This window comes from Capsicum annuum, chromosome 10 (genome assembly GCF_002878395.1).
Source record: "Capsicum annuum cultivar UCD-10X-F1 chromosome 10, UCD10Xv1.1, whole genome shotgun sequence".
NCBI classification, from domain to species: domain Eukaryota; kingdom Viridiplantae; phylum Streptophyta; class Magnoliopsida; order Solanales; family Solanaceae; genus Capsicum; species Capsicum annuum.
The window spans coordinates 200,005,282-200,023,630 of record NC_061120.1 but is presented as its reverse complement, the minus strand read 5'-3'; the positions used below and the strand labels follow the sequence as shown (position 1 = coordinate 200,023,630).

General features: G+C 34.6%; 1 protein-coding gene and 1 pseudogene across 8 annotated transcripts; one reads left to right on the top strand and one right to left on the bottom strand.

The window, feature by feature from the left end:
* LOC107844555 overlaps positions 1-18,349 on the bottom strand; it is an 82,341-nt pseudogene that overhangs the window by 9,387 nt on the left and 54,605 nt on the right.
* On the top strand, positions 7,820-16,807 carry LOC107843539 (transposon Ty3-I Gag-Pol polyprotein). 8 transcript variants are annotated; one of them, XR_007045386.1, is made up of 4 exons: positions 7,821-8,043; positions 8,936-8,995; positions 9,563-11,011; positions 16,164-16,807. XR_007045386.1 is itself a non-coding variant. In XM_047397198.1 (3 exons), the coding sequence occupies exon 3, from the start codon at positions 12,837-12,839 to the stop codon at positions 13,839-13,841; it is 1,005 nt and encodes a 334-aa protein (XP_047253154.1). In that variant the 5' UTR covers positions 7,820-8,043; positions 8,936-8,995; positions 9,563-12,836; the 3' UTR covers positions 13,842-16,807. The 8 variants fall into 7 exon arrangements, 5 of the variants coding, with proteins under 5 accessions (XP_047253154.1, XP_047253153.1, XP_047253155.1 ...); XR_007045384.1 differs by having other exon boundaries at positions 16,158-16,807; XR_007045385.1 differs by having other exon boundaries at positions 16,144-16,807.

Below are 18,349 nucleotides of genomic sequence, written 5' to 3'. Positions count from 1 at the left end.
AAAAAAATGGTTTTAAGGATTAAAAGTTCACATGGATTTAGTGAAATTTCTAACCTGTAGTGCACTGCTTCATTACTATTCATGACTTTGAGAATTTTTCCATGCATGTTGTGTTCTTTTACTCAATACACATAAAATAAAAGCTTTCTAAACATGTAAAAAAGCAAAATGCTCTTTTGAATCCTTGTACTATGTCGGTTTTGTAAGTTGGACACTTCTACTTACATGTTTGTCATCTGGACCCTTGAACCTACTAAAAACAACATTTTACATTCTTTGACCGTTGACTTTTCCCATGTGGCATTGAAATGGCTGACTGGAATAAAGTGTGTGATCACACGCGCGTGAGCTGCAAGTGGGGTCATTTTTTAATTAATTTTATATTAAAAAATTTAAAACAATTTTTTTAAAAAAAGTAGTATTAATTTTTTTTTTAAAAAGAGGCCAGTCAGCCCTTAACACCCCCCTTTCTCCTCCTCTTCCACACATGCTTTTTCTCTTCCTTTCCTCACCGTCCCCGTCCACTATCGTCCCTATCCACCTCCTTCACAAAATCTATTAAATTTAATATGGAAACAAGTTATACTATAAATATTTGAAGAATTATCCTTCTCAGAAAAAAAAAATTTTAGAAGAATTAAATGGAATTGAAGAAAAAGGAGCAACAAGCATTGGCCAACATAAATTTTTCCAAGGATTTCGTGGGCGCACATTGTGAATGATAAATTTATTTATTTTGGAAGCATAGTAAAGCTTAATAATCCATCAAAATTGACAACAGTGGTCAGGTTTAGCGGTTTGAGATCGTTAATGGAGTTTTGGGTTGGATTTTTGGCAGGATGGAGCAGATGGCATGGTTTTCCAACGAGAACTCATCAAAAATAGTGTGCTTCCGTGCATTTTTCCTCTATCGCATCTCTCTCCGGTCACTCTTTTTTCTTTTCTCCGCTTTCTCTTTCAATTCTTTCCCTCTTTAAATTCCTTTGTCGATTTTTCTCTACTCTCCCTCCATTCTTTTTGCTTCTTCTCTGATTTTTTTCCTTTTTTGCTTCATTTATTTGTGTGAATCAGTGAATTTGGTGTGTGTAGATTGTTGTGTGTATATATCAGCTTATGTGTGTATGGCGTGTTGTGTGTGATCTTTTTTTCAATAGGAACAGCTTGAGGCTGCAACGGGAGATCCTCTACAATGGTGTTATGTTTGTGTGGTGGTGGTGGTGGTGAAAATTTACAGGTTTTGGAAGGTGTCGAGGCAAGTGTAGCCATAGAGATGGAGGAGAAAGCCCAGCCCCCACCATTTTTTTTATTTCTTAATTTAGCTTTTTCTTTTTTAAATATTTATTTTCTTATGTGGAATTTAATGCAATATTGAAAATAATGTGGAAGATGATGTGGAATTTAATTTAATATTTAAAAATAACGTGGAGGCGAGTGTGTTACACACACCGAAATAGGGTTTAAAATATTTCTTTTTAATGGGTTCAAGGGTCCAGATGAAAAACATGTAAGTAGAAGTGTCCAACTTACAAAACCAACATAGTACAGGGAACCAAAAGAGCATTTTTTCCATGTAAAAATAGTGCTACAATCGCACTGATCCTCATTGCGTCCTTACCTTTAGATTATTAGATTTTGATTCGGCACAATTCTAGTAATTTTAAGCGTAGGTATGGGATTCTTAGATTAAGGATTTATAAAATGAGTGTTGTTAAATTTGTACTCTTATGGAAATTATATATTTGAACAGATTTGAAGTATTCAAAAGCTTTACGGAAGGGTAAGACCCCTACAAATTAGCTTGCATTTGGATTCTTCAATTGAGGTAGGTTACAATTTAATTGGAGTTTAAACTCGGCCTAATTGTGTGTATGCTCCAAAATTGGATACTTGTGGATTGGTATTCGAACATGCTTGAAATTATTGACGTTTGGATTATTGATTCGTGTATAATTGTTTACTGAAAATTGACTTGATGGAATTATCTTATGACTTTAAGTTCACTTGTAAACTTGGTACATTGTGTGGCGTGCTGTGAGGTTGTGTAAATTGATATTGATAATACTTGGTTATGTTTATGTTGGATCGGGCACCACGTTGGTACGTTTATATTTATGTTGGATTGGGTACCATGCCGGTACACTTATATTTATGTTGGATCGGGTACCATGCCATCACGTTTATATTCATGTTGGATTGGGTACCACACCGATACATTTATATTCATGTTGGATCGGGTACCACGCTGGTATGTTTATATTTATATTGAACCGGGTACCACGCCGGTACGTTTATATTCATATTGGATCGGGTACCACGCTGGTATGTTTATATTTATATTGGATTGGGTACAACGCCAATACGTTTATATTCATATTGGATCGGGTACTATACCGGTACGTTTATATTCATGTTGGATCGGGTACCACGCCGGTACATTTATATTTATGTTGGATCGGGTACCACGCTGGTACGGTACATGAACATAGATTGTTCCTCGCAGGTCATAACTATTTGGGCAAAAATAAGTCTCATAACGTGTGTGTACATGTTATTTCTGTGGATGTTTATAGTATGGTTGATACTCTTGATGGTTATGTGGCTTGTTTGTGAGCACTGTTTGACCTGTTGTTGCTGTATTGTTGATTCATTGAATATTTATTGTGTGACGATGTCTGTCTACTTGTTATTTGATTTATGTTGCGTACATTCTATTAAATTGAGTTGGCCTATGGTACCTACCAGTACATAGTGGTTTGTACTGATACTACCCTGTACTCCTCTTTTGTTGAGTGTAGAAAGTGTTCTAGGCTCAGACATAACCTCGCCTCTAGAGTTTGATAGCAGATCTTGATCCAAGGGTGAGCACTCCGTCTCCAGGCTGCCATGGGTCATCGTATTTGTTCTTGTCCATCTTTTGGGCAATGAAACATTTTTTATTTACTTTATTTTTTGATATCACTTTAGATATGATCTTTGTTAGTAGTTCTTGTATGATGACTTTTGGATCTTAAGAATTTTAGTAGGTAGTTTGTTTGGATTTCCGCATTACTAATAATTAGTCCTGGATATTTGTTATTATGTTGAATTTTATAATAATATCATTTAATATTGACTAAGTGTTTAAGTAATGGTTCGGTTTAGATGGTTCTCCCATAGGAAGATTAGTGTGGGTGTCACTCATGGCCATTTGGGTCGTGAAACTTTGTTTCAGTTCTAAATACTTTAAGTTATTATTTTATCGAGAAAAACAGCACTAACAGATTTAAATTTTATGTTGTTCTTAGGGGAAAGACACAGGGAGTATTTCAGACATGGATAGAGGTAATGGATTCTGTAAAAGACTATGCAACCACTCTCTATAAAGGTTTTGATGATTTAACAGAGGCATTAGATTATGCCCGAAGAAATTTAGGGCCAAATTATTATATTACTCCAGCCCTAAGACCAAATATGAAAGAAGTTTCCCAATATAATATTAAAAAAGACACAAACAAAATTATATTTTATGATCATTGTTCTTCTATGACTGAAGCTTTTAAAAGACTAAATCACGCCAATGAGGTTTTAAGTCAAGATAATGAAAACCTTGTAAATGAAAAAGGACAAATATTAGAACATATAGGTATTTTACAAGATCGTATTAAGATTCTTCATTTTGAACTATCACAACAGACTCAGCAGATTTATGAGACTCAAATAATCCCAAAAGGTTCTCCATCTTATTCAAAACTTGAAAAACCTACTGTATTGGGTAAAGATATAGCTAGTCCAGCTCAAACGGTAGCTGGTAAAGACTCCTCAAATCCGTTAATGGGTGTGCATTCCCCAATGAATGCAGAAAGACCTACTGTATCGGGTAATGATACAGCTAGTCCAGCTCAAACGGTGGCTGGTAAAGACTCATCAAATCCGTTGACGGCTGACACTTTGCCAAAAAGTGTAGGGAAAATACTCCCAACTAGCTTCAGGACCACAGGTACACAAACAATAGACGAAGGAAGTTCTTCCCAGACTAAGAAGGATTTTTTTTAAGAAAAAAGAAATATAGAAAAAATAGTAGTAGACTAAAAAAAAAAATTATTAGCAGAGCAACTGCCCAAAGAAATAGCGATGAATCCAGAACATCCAGAACTAAGATCCAGAATTCCTAGAGAAGAAACAAGACCACCTAGAAGAGGAACAAGACCGGGACTATCAGACGGAGACAGTGACAAATATGACCGAGACTACAATTTGGTCATGGATCAATTTGCCCAAGACCCAAATGCAGATGATGATTCAGGAATGGATTTTGACTCAGAAGCATTACATAATCTGGATACGTAAGAAATGACGATATTTACAAAAGACAAAACAAGAGGCGTATGCAATGATATAACAGATAAATAAATGGACGGATGCAAATTACAGTAAAGACATAGCCAAGTGATTGTGGGACCTATCCAAAGTCTTGCAAAAATTTTATCAAGCACATTGAAATCAAGATTTGAATTCCACAAATGCCTATAAATAACACCTTATTAAAGGCTTAAACATAAAAAGTTAGAGAGAAAAAGTGAGAAAATATCAAGAGTGAGAAGTTCTTAGTCTTTTGAAGTTTTTGTTCATAAAAAAAAAAGAGAGAGAGAGTGTGTAGTGTATATTAGTTTTTTATTCCTTCATTTTTCAGTTGCCGCTAGCTTTCAGGGGACTACCGAAAGGGAAACCTCACTTCTTCCTTAAGACATGTAAGTAGTAGTTACATGGATCTTTGTATTTTTCTCCCTAGTTTATAAATTATATTTGAATTAATGAAGTTCATATTTTCTGTCTATTATTAATATTACAGATTTGGATAACCGTGCGGATTACCGTCAGTTTTTTGATCTTGTAAAGTTAATAAATTATATATTAGTACATATTTACTTACATTTTAATATTATAGATTTGTATAGCCGTGCGGATTACCGTCAGTTTTCCGATCTTGTTAAATTGGTAAATTATTTATAAATATACCCTAGTATATGGTTATTCTCTTAGAGTTTAGCAAATGACGATGGATTAATCTGTAAATTCCTAGGAAACTAAAGAAGTCCGCTAATGATTTGAAAGGACTGTTGTCTCATCCCGGGGTATGATTAAAGAAGTCATTGCTAAATACTTAAAGCTGAAGAGAAAGAGATGGACATGGATTAAAACAAATTAAAAAAAAATAAAAAATCAAAAAATAATTTATTTTATTAGTAGAAAATACACTTTGATCTACATAACTTTGCTACTACACTGGACTAAGGATAACGAAGGAGAGAGTACTGAGTAGAATTTTACCCCATATATAACACATCCGCTTTAAATCTTCTTTATTTTTTATACTGCTTATTATCTGTTTATATCTTGGTTATTATAGTTATCTATTTCTGTATTTATAATTATTATTATCAGTTATTATTGTACAGTTAATTATTATTGTTATTATTATTATTACTATCTGTCTGTCTATTATTATTTATCTTTATTATTTTATCTGTCAAATATTATTGTTATTATTATCTATTATCTGTTTATTATATTCTCTATTACTACTATATTGTTATTATTATCTATATTATTATTATCTGTTTATTATATTCTATATTATTACTTATTTATATATTATTATCTGTTTATTATATTTTAAATTATTACTATCTGTCTGTCTATTAGTATTGGTATCAGAGCACCAAGATTCTAAGAGACTTTATTAACGGTAATTTCTACGGGCATAATCTAATGCCTCTATTAAATTATCAAAACCTTTATAGAGAGGGATTACATAGTCTTTTACAGAATCCATTACCACTATCCATGTATGAAATACTCCCTTTGTCTTTCCCCTAAGAACAACATAAAATTTAAATCTATTAGTGTTGTTTTTCCCGGTAAAATAATAACTTAAAGCATTTAGAACTGAAACAAAGTATCTAATGTGTCTAGGTGTCTTGTTGTAGGAAATCCATAAGTTTTCAATCAGGAAGGTTTGTCTTTTGTCGACCTTTACATCTGGTTTTAGTTTGAAAGTCAGATTAGATGGCTCATAATTGACGAGTTTATGAGGTCCAAAGACCAGTCTTTCTAATTTTGAATTTTCCAACATTGTTAGTGGCTTGTATCGAGTGTTGCTTTTTTTAAGTATTCTTGAAAGGATGAGACTTCTGCCTTTTCTTTGTCTTTGCTTGTATTCATATTGAAAACAAAAATTGTTAGCTGTCTTCTTTTATTAGTCTACTTAATTGATCTGCTAGGTTATTTTCTTCTCCTTTAATATGTTCTAAAACAATGTTGTAAATAGAAGTTGCATCTAAGAAATTTAACCACCTCCTTTTACAATTATTTTTTTCTTTTATTTTCTAATAGAATTTTACTATAGCCTCGCAGTTTGTCCTTACTAATATTTTGGGTTTATTTAATAGATAAAGTTTAAAACTATTTAAACCATAAATTACTGTTAATGTCTCCACATCTATGCTATTTAAATTGCCTTATTCTTTGAATTTTCCACTTGAATAAACACAGATTTTCTCATCCTTTTTGTCACTATATTTGTTAGGCTTCGCTTTTAATAAAGCTCTCCATCCTTGAAGGCTTCCATCAGTCTCGACTATTAAATAGTCCATTTCTAATGATAATGTCAAGTCTGGGATATCTTGAATCATGCACTTAAGTTTTTGGACTAATTTTATGTCTGCAATATTAAAAGTTTTTTGGCCTGTTGATTCTATTTTAGAATATAACGGTCCTGCTACTTTTCCTAAGTCTTTAATAAAAACTCTAGCATAATTTAATAGTCCTAAAAATTTTTGTACATCTTTAGTCTTGTCTAAGCTATCTGACATTTCTAATACCTTTTTAGCTATGTGTGGTTGTAGTTTTATTCTACCATCTCCAATGACTATTCCTAAAAAGTTAATATTATTTTTACATGATTCCATTTTCTTTCTACTTAATATTATTCCATTATCTACAAATAATTTTAAAACTTGTTGTAAATATCCTAAATGTTCTCTCATATTATTACTATAAACTAGAATATCATCTACATAAACTAATACAAAATTTTTATAGTCTCCAAATATACTATCCATTTTTCTTTGAAAAATTGGAGGGGCGTTCTTTAATCCGAACGGCATAACCAACCACTCAAATGTCCTTCTGGACATGTAAAATCTGTCCATTCTATGTTCTCTTAAGGCATATTAATCTGCCAATATCCGAATTTATAATCAAATTTACTAAATATTTTTTTTCCTTGTATTCTGTTTTGTCTGGTAATTTATACCCATCCATTATAGTATTATCATTTAGTCTCTTGTAATTTATTATCATTTTAGCTTTTCGTCTTACTATTTCACTATGGTTTCTTACTATGAAAGCTGCTGATCTATGTCTTCATTAGGATCTTGTAATTATCCCTAATTCTAGTAGCTCTTTTATTTATATTTCAAAGTCATTAAGGTCTTCATCTATAGCTTCTATAAATGCTATTTTTATAGTATATTTTGGACTAATTATTTTTAATTTAAAGGTAATTTGTGTGAAGTCCCGAGATACTTTAATGCTTTTAAAAATCTTGAATTTATATTTATTTGATGGATATGATGTGGGAGAATTAGATTTCTAGTTTTCAAGAGGATGTGGGTATGCAAACACGTATTAGAATGGGTCAAAAGTATATTTAATTGAATGAGTGGAGTAGTTATTGAATATATGTATAATGCATACCTTAGCTGGAGGCATTAACTTAAAAGTGGGAGATGTAGTCATCATTGCTACATGTGTTTAGCGAGCAAGTTAAATAATATGAATTATTTATTTGAGGAAAAGTTATATATATGGGCCAAGCCTAAAACTTTGCTGCATAAAAAGTTATGACCACTAACAGAAAAAGAAAAAGAGGAAGGTTACAGGGGTTAGTTTTGCCTTGGTAACATTCCGCTGCTCTTGTCTCTCGTAAAACAAAGGATTGAATTATTGATTGGTAGTGGGAAAAGGTAGAAGTTAACCTTGCTAGCAGTGAAGAATCTTGAGGTGAGTTAAGACTTGCTCTTACTGTCTATAAGGTGTTAGGACAAAATGCTTCTAAATGCTGATGTGAATTTAATTGGAACGAGTGAGTTCTCATTGCCTTTGTTGAGTTAGTTATCTTGTGCTCTCTGTTTTCTCTTTGGATTTATCAAATTAACGTGGTAATTACTACCTTGCAGTAACATTTTTCCTGAAAATTAACTGTCATAGTTGACAAACCAAAAGCAATGATATTCTTAAGTTTAATGTCCCAAAATAGTGACTGTTCTCTGGAAACATAATCGAGTAGTGAAAAACACATTCCATCCAAAATTTTTTGTGATTCTCTTTCATGTTGGTAATAATCTTAATGTACTCCCTTAGATCATGATCAGGATAAAGCAACTCGTTGGAACATTAAAGGAAACTTAAATAACTTAGTAACCGTACAAAAAGGATTACCAGCAGCCGTATAAAGGGTTACTGACTTGCAATGAATCGACATACCTGAATAGTGACCGTATAAAGGGTCACAAGCAACCGTACAAAGGGTTGCCATGATTTTCACAATGAGGCACAAATTTAGTGGTTGTATAAAGGGCCACGAGTAACAGTATAAAGGGTTACTAATTACCATAGTGGACATAATTAAAAATGTTCAATCGACTGAATCAATTTAAAGAAAGCGAAAGGAATGAACTAATTATCTAAGCTATAAGTTTTGGTGATTGATCTCTCTGTAATATGCTCCATAAGGCATGATGACTTGTTTTCTCTCAGTCCCTTATCACATATATGTTTTATACAATTGTCTCATTCTGATTTTAGTAATGGGGAATATTGAGACTCACTGAATACCGCTAGTGGTGTACTGACGTTATCTTTGTGGAACCTATATTGACTTATGTCAATATAGGTGCAGGTAATATAGACGAGCAAACGACAACCTAGGCCATTTTATTCCAGAAGCTGATTGGTGAGCTCCGCTCTTGATCGTGGAGTTTCTCTTCTTTCATCAACTTTGTTCAATTATTTCTTTTTCAGTATTCACTTTGGGTATTATCCAGGAAATCTATGTCCTGTGCATTCCTCTTAGCACTCTAGTGGAGGCTTCATAGACATACTTTTAGTTGGTTATGGTTAATCATGTTTGAATTATTTTAAGAATCATTTGGACTGGTGTTCTAATAAAATACTTGTCATCTATTTTATATGCATGTGGGGTATGTGACATGAAGTTACATGTTAGAATAGTTAAGCCGGTTCGCTCGGTCAAGTAAGGAACCGGGTGCCGGTCATGACTTTGTTGAGAGGACGGGTCGTGACAAACTTGGTATCAGAGCACCCACAAGTTTAGGATGTCCTAGGAGTCTATGAAGCCGTGTTTGTCGAGTCTTGTACATGGGTATGTAGCGTGCCATGCTTATATACAGAAGTCTATAAACATATAAGTAAGTTTTCCCACCTTTTACTTTAGATCGTGCGATAGAGATAAAATGTAAGTATGCTCCTGACGCTTTCATTTTTTTTCTCTCTTCTCAAGATTGCAGAAATGCCTCGCGCTCGTAACTCTGGCAAAAATACTTCTATCGCAGCCGCTGGGAATTATTCTTTAGCACAAGGAAGGACTAAGAGGACCCCAGCTCCGAAGAAGGGTCAACCGGTTAAGACAACTCAGGTACCTCAAGCTAGTCTAGTCGAGAAGGTGGTTCATGAACAAGTGCCGCAGCCTATGCCAACCACTATTCCAGCTCAGGTCATGATGCCTCCAGAAATAGGGGAAGCTTTTAATGCAGTTAAGGGGGCTATGGATATGTTTGCAACATTTATGGCTAATCAAGGGCAGAAGGGAGAACAAACTCCACCAAGCACAAGTAGACGAGATAGTTCTATTTCTTCCAAGGTCAAGGAGTTTATTAACCTGGACTCTCTGGAGTTTTGCGGGACCAAGCCTGAGCAAGATCCATTGGTATGGCTAGAGGAAGTTCAAAAAACTCTTCGTGTGATGAAAAGATTGGGGAATGATGTAGTTGAATTGGCCTCATATCGACTCAAAGATGTAGCATACGCTTGGTTTGAAATTTGGGAAAAACAAAGGAGCGAAGATGATGACCCTCCAACTTGGGAAAAGTTTTCAAAGGCTTTTATAGCTAATTTCATACCAGACGAGGATAGGGAAGCCAACGCTACTAAGTTTGAGCTTTTGAGACAGGGAAATATGAGCGTGCAAGAGTATTATATGGAGTTCATCAAGCTTGCCAAGTATGCTAAGCATATGATCCCAAATGAGAAAGCCAAGATTCATAGGTTTATCATCGATTTAGGTGATCACATTCAGGATACTACTGCAGCTGCAGCTGTGAGCATGGAATATTTTGCATCTGTGGTAGGTTTTGCAAAGAGCTTAGAAGAAAAGAAACATAAGAGAAGAGCTGAAAGAGATCAGAATAAGAAGGCTCGAACAACAGGTGGGTTTAGCAGACCTGTTAGTGGTGGAAATAAAGGGTTTCTTGGTAGGGAATTTTCAGCACCTGCTCAGTCCATACATTAGTCAGGTGGTAGTTTTCCTAGAAGACATAGCCAAAGTTATGGGAACCTATCCCACCAGAATCAAAACTTTAGAACTTCAGTCCCTCAAAGAATAGTAGTGTTGGCCAGCCATCCAATCAAAAGGTAACCTGTAGTACTTGCGGGAAGGGTCACTCAGGGCAGTGCAAGATTGGGATGCAAGGCTGTTATCGTTGTGGAGACATGAGACACTTAAAGTATAATTGTCCTAAATTGCCACTCAGTGCAAGTAGGGGAGCAGTTTATTCTTCAGGTTCTACAGTTAGCACTGGTATGAATCCTAACCCAGCTTGCAATCATCAGATTCAACCCGGACGTGGGGTAGGCAGAGGTTCAGGGTATACTATCCAAGGAGGGGGACAACCCCGTCTTTATGCAACGATAGACCATCAAAATGAAGAAATATCTTCAACCGTTGTTACAGGTACTTTATCAGTTTGTGAACATGATGCATATGTGTTAATTGACCTAGGATCTACATTCTCATATATTACTCCTTATTTTGCTAAGAATCTCGGGTTAAAATCCGAGCATCTAGAAACATCATATTTGGTTTCTAACCCAGTTGGTGACTCGATAGAAGTAACACAATTTTACAAGGGGTGTGCAGTTTCAATAATAGGTCGTAGTACCACTGCTGATTTTATTGAACTAGAAATGGTAGACTTTGATGTAATTATGGGTATGGACTGGTTGTCATTTTGTTATGCCATGGAGGATTGTCGTGCAAAGGTAGTTAAGTTTCATTTCCCTGACAAAGCAGTCTTAGAGTCGAGAGGTTGTTCAACCTCGCCTGTGGGTAAGTTTATTTCTTACCTTAAGGCTAGAGAAATGGTAAAAAGGGGGTGTCTAGCTTATTTAGCTCATATTGTTAATTCTGAGGCAGAGTTACCGACCCTTCAGTCTGTTCCAGTTGTTAGAGATTTTCCAGATGTTTTTCCAGATGGCTCATCTGGCCTTTCTCCTGAAAGAGTGATAGATTTTAGTATAGAGGTTCAGCCAGGAACCCAACCTATATCTATACCTCCATACAAAATGGCCCCTGCGGAGCTAAGAGAATTAAAAAAGCAATTGAGAGACCTTCTAGACAAGGGTTTCATCTGGCCAAGTGTGTCACCATGGGGTGCTCCAGTTTTGTTTGTCAAAAAGAAAGATGGATCTCTTATAATGTGTATTGATTACAAACAACTCAATAAACTCACAATTAAGAACAAGTGCCCTTTGCCGAGAATTGATGACCTGTGTGACCAACTTTAAGGGGCAAATACTTTTCTAAGATAGACTTGAGGTCCGATTATCATCAGCTCAGAATAAAGAAGGGAGATATTCCTAAGATGGCATTTAGGACTCGCTATGGACATTATGAGTTCTTAGTGATGTCTTTTGGGTTGACGAATGCTTCAGCTGCATTTATGGATCTCATGAATAGAGTATTCAAGCCATTCTTAGATACCTTTATCATCGTGTTCATAGATGACATTTTAGTGTACTCCAAAATCAAGGAAGAGCTTACAGAGCACCTCAAAACATCATTTTAGGTATTAAGAGATAATGAACTCTACGCAAAATTTCTAAGTGTGAATTTTGGCTACAGTCAATGGTATTCCTTGGCCATGTGGTGTCTAGTGAGGGAATTAAAGTAGACCTTCAAAAGATTGAGGCAGTGGAGAATTGTCCTAGGCCGACGACGTCTATTGAGATTCGAAGTTTCTTGGGTCTAGCAACTTACTACAGAAGATTTGTAGAAGGATTTTCCATACTAGCAACACCATTGACTAAGCTAGCACAGAAGTTTGTTAAATTCCAATGGTCTGATGTTTGTGAGCAAAGTTTCAAGGAATTGAAAAAGAGATTGACTGACACACCAGTGCTAACATTACCAACAGGTTCAGATGGTTTCATGGTGTATTGTGATGCTTCAAGGGTAGAGCTCGGTTGTGTTTTGATGCAAAATGGAAAGGTCATAGCATATGCCTCAAGACAATTAAAGCCCCATGAAAAGAACTACCTTACACATGATTTGGAGCTTGCAGCAACTGTATTTGCTCTAAAAATATGACGGCATTATCTCTATGGTGAACATTGTGAGATATTCACAGACCATAAAAGCCTTCAGTATATTTTCAAACAAAAAAGAGCTAAATTTGAGGTAGAGGAGGTGGCTTGAGCTATTGAAGGACTACGATGTTAACATCTTATACCATCCAGGGAAGACTAATGTGGTGGCTTATGCCCTTAGTCAAAAGTCTATGGGTGTTCTGGCTCATTTACAGACTTATAAGAGGTCGCTAGCGAGAGAAGTGCAGAAGCTATCCAATGATGGTTTTAGGCTTGATGAAACTAAGCAGGGTAACTTGATGGTGCTTCCTAAGGCACAGTCATCCATTGTAGTTAAAGTGAAAGAGCGACAATATGAAGATCCAAAGATGCGGGCAATCAAAGATGGGGTATTAAAGAAGGAGATTTCAGCTTTTACCATCAGGGATAATGATGGTGTGTTGAGAATAAATGGCAGATTATATGTTTTGAACGTTGGTGGACTTCGGGAACAAATCTTGATAGAGGCACACAGTTCAGGTTATTCAATCCATCCAGGTTCAACAAAAATATATAAGGATTTGCGGGAAATTTATTGGTGGAATAAAATTAAAGAGGATGTGACTAAGCATGTGGCTAGGTGTATGAATTGTAAGAAGGTAAAGGCTGAACATCAAAGGCCCGGTGGCTTGGCTCAAAATATCATTATACCTACATGGAAGTGGGAGATGATTAATATGGATTTTGTTGCTGGATTGCCTCGCACTTATCATAAACATGACTCTGTTTGGGTGATTGTAGATCGACTTACAAAGTCAGCTCATTTTTTGCCAGTGAAGACTAGTTACACTGTTGAGCAGTATGCTCAAATTTATATTAAAGAAATCCTAAGCTTTCATGGCTTTCCAATTTCAATTGTCTTTGATCGAGGAGCTCAATTCACCACTAGATTTTGGCAAACCTTCCAGAATAGGTTAGGTACTAAGGTTAATTTGAGTACTGCGTTCCATCCTAAGACTAATGGACAGGCTGAGAGGACTATTCAAACTCTTGAAGATATGTTACAGGCATGTGTAATAGACTTTGGCAGAAATTGGGATGAACATTTGCCACTTATAGAGTTTTCATATAATAACAGCTACCAGGCAAGTATTGGTATGACTCTTTATGAAGCACTGTATAGACGCTGTTGTGGATCTCCGATAGGTTGGTTTTAACCATCAGAGGTACCTTTGATTGGTCCCGAGATAGTCCAGGATGCCTTAGAAAAAGTGAAGATTATCTAAGAGAGACTTAAAACAGCTCAGAGTCGTCAAAAGTCTTACGTTGACAAGAGGCACAGAGATGTAGAGTTTAAGGAAGGTGACTTTGTCTTCTTGAAGGTGTCACCAATAAATGGAGTCATGAGGTTTGGAAAGAAAGGAAAGTTAAGTCCTAGATTTGGTCGGCCTTATAAGATTTTGAGTAAGAAGGACAACATGGCCTATGAGTTAGACTTGCCACCCGAGCTATCTTTGGTTTACCCAGTATTTCATGTTTCTATGTTGAGGAAGTGTCTTTACAACGAGGCCAAAGCTATTCCAGTGGATGAGGTAGAGGCCAGTGAGAGCTTAACTTATGAAGAAGTTCCTATAAAGATCCTTGACAGGCAAGTCCGTAGGTTGAGACCCAAAGATGTAGTATCAGTCAAAGTCTTATGGCTGAACCATAAATTAAGAGAGGCTACATGGGAAGCCAAAGAAGATATGAAGAAAAGATACCCTCACTTGTTCGGGGAAGAAGGTATGTAAATATTTAACTTTTGTAAATATGTTTCCTTAATTGTATATGAATGATCATGCACAGTTTTAATATTTTGTAAGATGTGTGTGGTCGTGATGACCTTGTTCATATGTGGTGGTTGGATAGCTGAATGAGATTTGGATTACTCATCTGGACAGTCTGAAAGTTTGGGATAGCTCCCGTTACAAAGGAAGCTCTAGCAAAATTTTTGAAAAGTTTGGGAGTTAGACAAATTTTAGTTCATAAAAGAAAAGTGAATATGTACCACGTCCTAAGGTTCTCTTTTCGATATGTATAACGTGGATTTAACATTCGAGGACGAATACCATATAAGTGGGAAGAATGTGAAGTCCCGAGATACTTTAATGCTTTTAAAAATCTTGAATTTATATTTATTTGATGGATATGATGTGGGAGAATTAGATTTCTAGTTTTCAATAGGATGTGGGTATGCAAACACGTATTAGAATGGGTCAAAAGCATATTTAATTGAATGAGTGGAGTAGTTATTGAATATATGTATAATGCATACCTTAGCTGGAGGCATTAACTTAAAAGTGGGAGATGTAGTCATCATTGCTACATGTGTTTAGCTAGCAAGTTAAATAATATGAATTATTTATTTGAGGAAAAGTTATATATATGGGCCAAGCCTAAAACTTTGCTGCATAAAAAGTTATGACCACTAACAGAAAAACAAAAAGAGGAAGGTTACAGGGGTTAGTTTTGCCTTGGTAACATTCTGCTGCTCTTGGCTCTCGTAAAACAAAGGATTGAATTATTGATTGGTAGTGGGAATAGGTAGAAGTTAACCTTGCTAGCAGTGAAGACTCTTGAGGTGAGTTAAGACTTGCTCTTACTAAAGTCTTTTCTTACAAAGTCATGTCTATAAGGTGTTAGGACAAAATGCTTCTAAATGCTAAAGTGAATTTAATTGGAACGAATGAGTTCACATTGCCTTTGTTGAGTTAGTTATCTTGTGCTCTCTGTTTTCTCTTTGGATTTATCAAATTAACGTGGTAATTACTACCTTGCAGTAACATCTTTCTTGAAAATTAACTATCATAGTTGACAAACCAAAATCAATGATATTCTTAAGTTTAATGTCCCAAAATAGTGACTGTTCTCTGGAAACATAATCGAGCAGTGAAAAACACGTTCCATCCAAAATTTTGTGTGATTCTCTTTCATGTTGGTAATAATGTTAATGTACTCTCTTAGATCATGATCAGGATAAAGCAACTCATTGGAACTTTAAAGGAAACTTAAATAACTTAGTAATAGTACAAAAAGGATTACCAGTAGCCGTATAAAGGGTTACTGACTTGCCATGTCGACATACCTGAATGGTGACCGTATAAAGGGTCACAAGCAGCCGTACAAGGGGTTGCCACGATTGTCACAATGAGGCACAAATTTAGTAGTTGTATAAAGGGCCACAAGTAACCGTATAAAGGGTTACTAATTACCATAGTGGACATAATTAAAAATGTTCAATCGACTGAATCGATTTAAAGAAAGCGAAAGGAATGAACTAATTATCTAAGCTATAAGTTTTGGTGATTGATCTCTCTGTAATATGCTCCATAAGGCATGATGACTTGTTTTCTCTCAGTCCCTTATCACATATATGTTTTATACAATTGTCTCATTCTGATTTTAGTAATGGGGAATGTTGAGACTCACTGAGTACCGCTAGTGGTGTACTGACATTCTCTTTGTGGAACCTATTTTGAGTTATGTCAATATAGGTGCAGGTAATATAGATGAGCAGACTACAAGCTAGACCATTTTATTCCAGAAGTTAATTGGTGAGCTTCGCTCTTGATCGTGGAGTTTCTCTTCTTTCATCAACTTTGTTCACTTATTTCTTTTTCAGTATTCACTTTGGGTATTATCCAGGAAATCTATGTGCACTCTAGTAGAGGCTTCATAGACATACTTTTAGTTGGTTATGGTTAATCATGTTACTTTGAATTATTGTAAGAATCATTTGGACTGGTGTTCTAATAAAATACTTTTCATCTATTTTATATGCATGTGGGGTATGTGACATAAAGTTACATGTTAGAATAGTTAAGCCAGTTCACTCGGTCAAGTAAGGAACCGGGTGCCGGTCATGACTTTGTTGAGAGGACCAATCGTGACAATTTGATTGGAGTCCCAATGTTGCAGGGGTTTCTCTCTAATTATCTCTAGTTTGTCTAGGATTTGTATTATTTTATCTAGGTCTTCTTGATCTTTAATTACTCTTATCTGTTGCATACCTTTCCTAAAATTGTATAATTCTGTTTCTAGTTCTATTAATGTATAATCTTTTTCTATTTCTTCTACTATCAATAGATCTTGTAATTCCTCACAAATTGTTATCTTATCATTACAAGTACAATTTTCTCCTTTATCACATTCTAGGGTTTTTTCCGATTTTATTTGATCATTTGAGCTTTTGATTTTTTCTTCTGTCTTATCTTTAAGGAAATGATATTTAGTTAGCAGGGGTTGTTTCTGCACTGGTGAGTGAGTGATATTACTAGCGAATATTATCGAATTTTTTGTAACAAGACATCCGCCATTTTTTTATGTCATAAAATCTAATCCTAAGACAAAGTCTGCTTTAATGTTTAAATCTCTAACTAGTATTTCACTAAGTGTATATGATGGTTGGTAGAATTTTTTACAAGTAGTAATAAAACTTACCTTTGCTTTTGGTATATAGTATGTATAGGTAGTATAGGTTCCGTCCATTTGCATGGATAGTTGAGGTTTTAGAAATATTTTAATTAATTTTGATTGTAAAATTCTACTATTTAAAATGTTTTTTTTACATCCTGAATCAACTATAGCTAATGTTTGGAACTCATAGTCTTGAGTTTTTATTCTTGCTAAAATTTTAACTGTACTTATCTTCTTTTCTTCATTCTATACTATCCCTCCAAATGGTAAATTCATTGATTTTTTCTGTTTAACTTTATTATTTTCAACAAATGTATTTAATAATTCTACCTCTACTAAATCTTATTTTCTAATTATCTCTTTGTTGTACACTCTTATCTCTAATTTTCTTAATCTTTCTTCTAATTCTAATATTCTGTCTTCTGTTGTTCTAGTTATTGGTTCTTTGTTGTAAAATTTGTTTATTACGAGTTGATTTTGGAGTTTCTAAGATTTCTAATGCTTTCTCTATACATTTTATGCATCCTTCCTTGTAACATTTCCTACATTTTGTCCTTTTGTTTTTACTTGGAAATCACTTACAAAAACAACACTGATTGCTGTCTAATCCCTTTCCTTCCTCAAATTCATGTTCACATTCTCCTTTATCAAATTTACTAAATCATAATACTCTGAGTTTTTCTTTTCTAATCCTATTTCATTTATAAATTCCTATTCTCTAGAATCTGAAGAATCAGATTTATTTATTTATTTATTCTTCAAAGACTTCCATACTTCTAATAGAGTATATACTTTCATTATTTGACATATATTCATTTACATTTATTAAATTTTCATTTACATCTTGTATGAATTGTGCATTTCTAAATCTATTATTGATTCGTTTTGGGCAAGTATTTGCTAAGTGCTCTATGCTACCACATGTAAAACATTCTTATTTATTTTTTTAGGTTCTACTGGTGTTATATTTTCTTACATGTTTATTCTTTTCTAGGTATGACTTCCTTGCACTTGATGTTCTTAAATAATATTTCATCATGGGGCAATAGTCTTTTTTATATGTCTTTCTATATTTCTTCTTTATATAATCTTGGTCATAATGTTGTGTAGTATATATATTTATATTTTTACAAAAATCTGTATCACTTCTTTTTAATTATTTTTGTAACTGTATATTTGTACGTTTTTCTTGTAATACATCCATTACATGTTGTATTCTTTATCCTATTGACCATGGGTTGTTTGAGTTTTGTATTACTCCTTTTCTCTT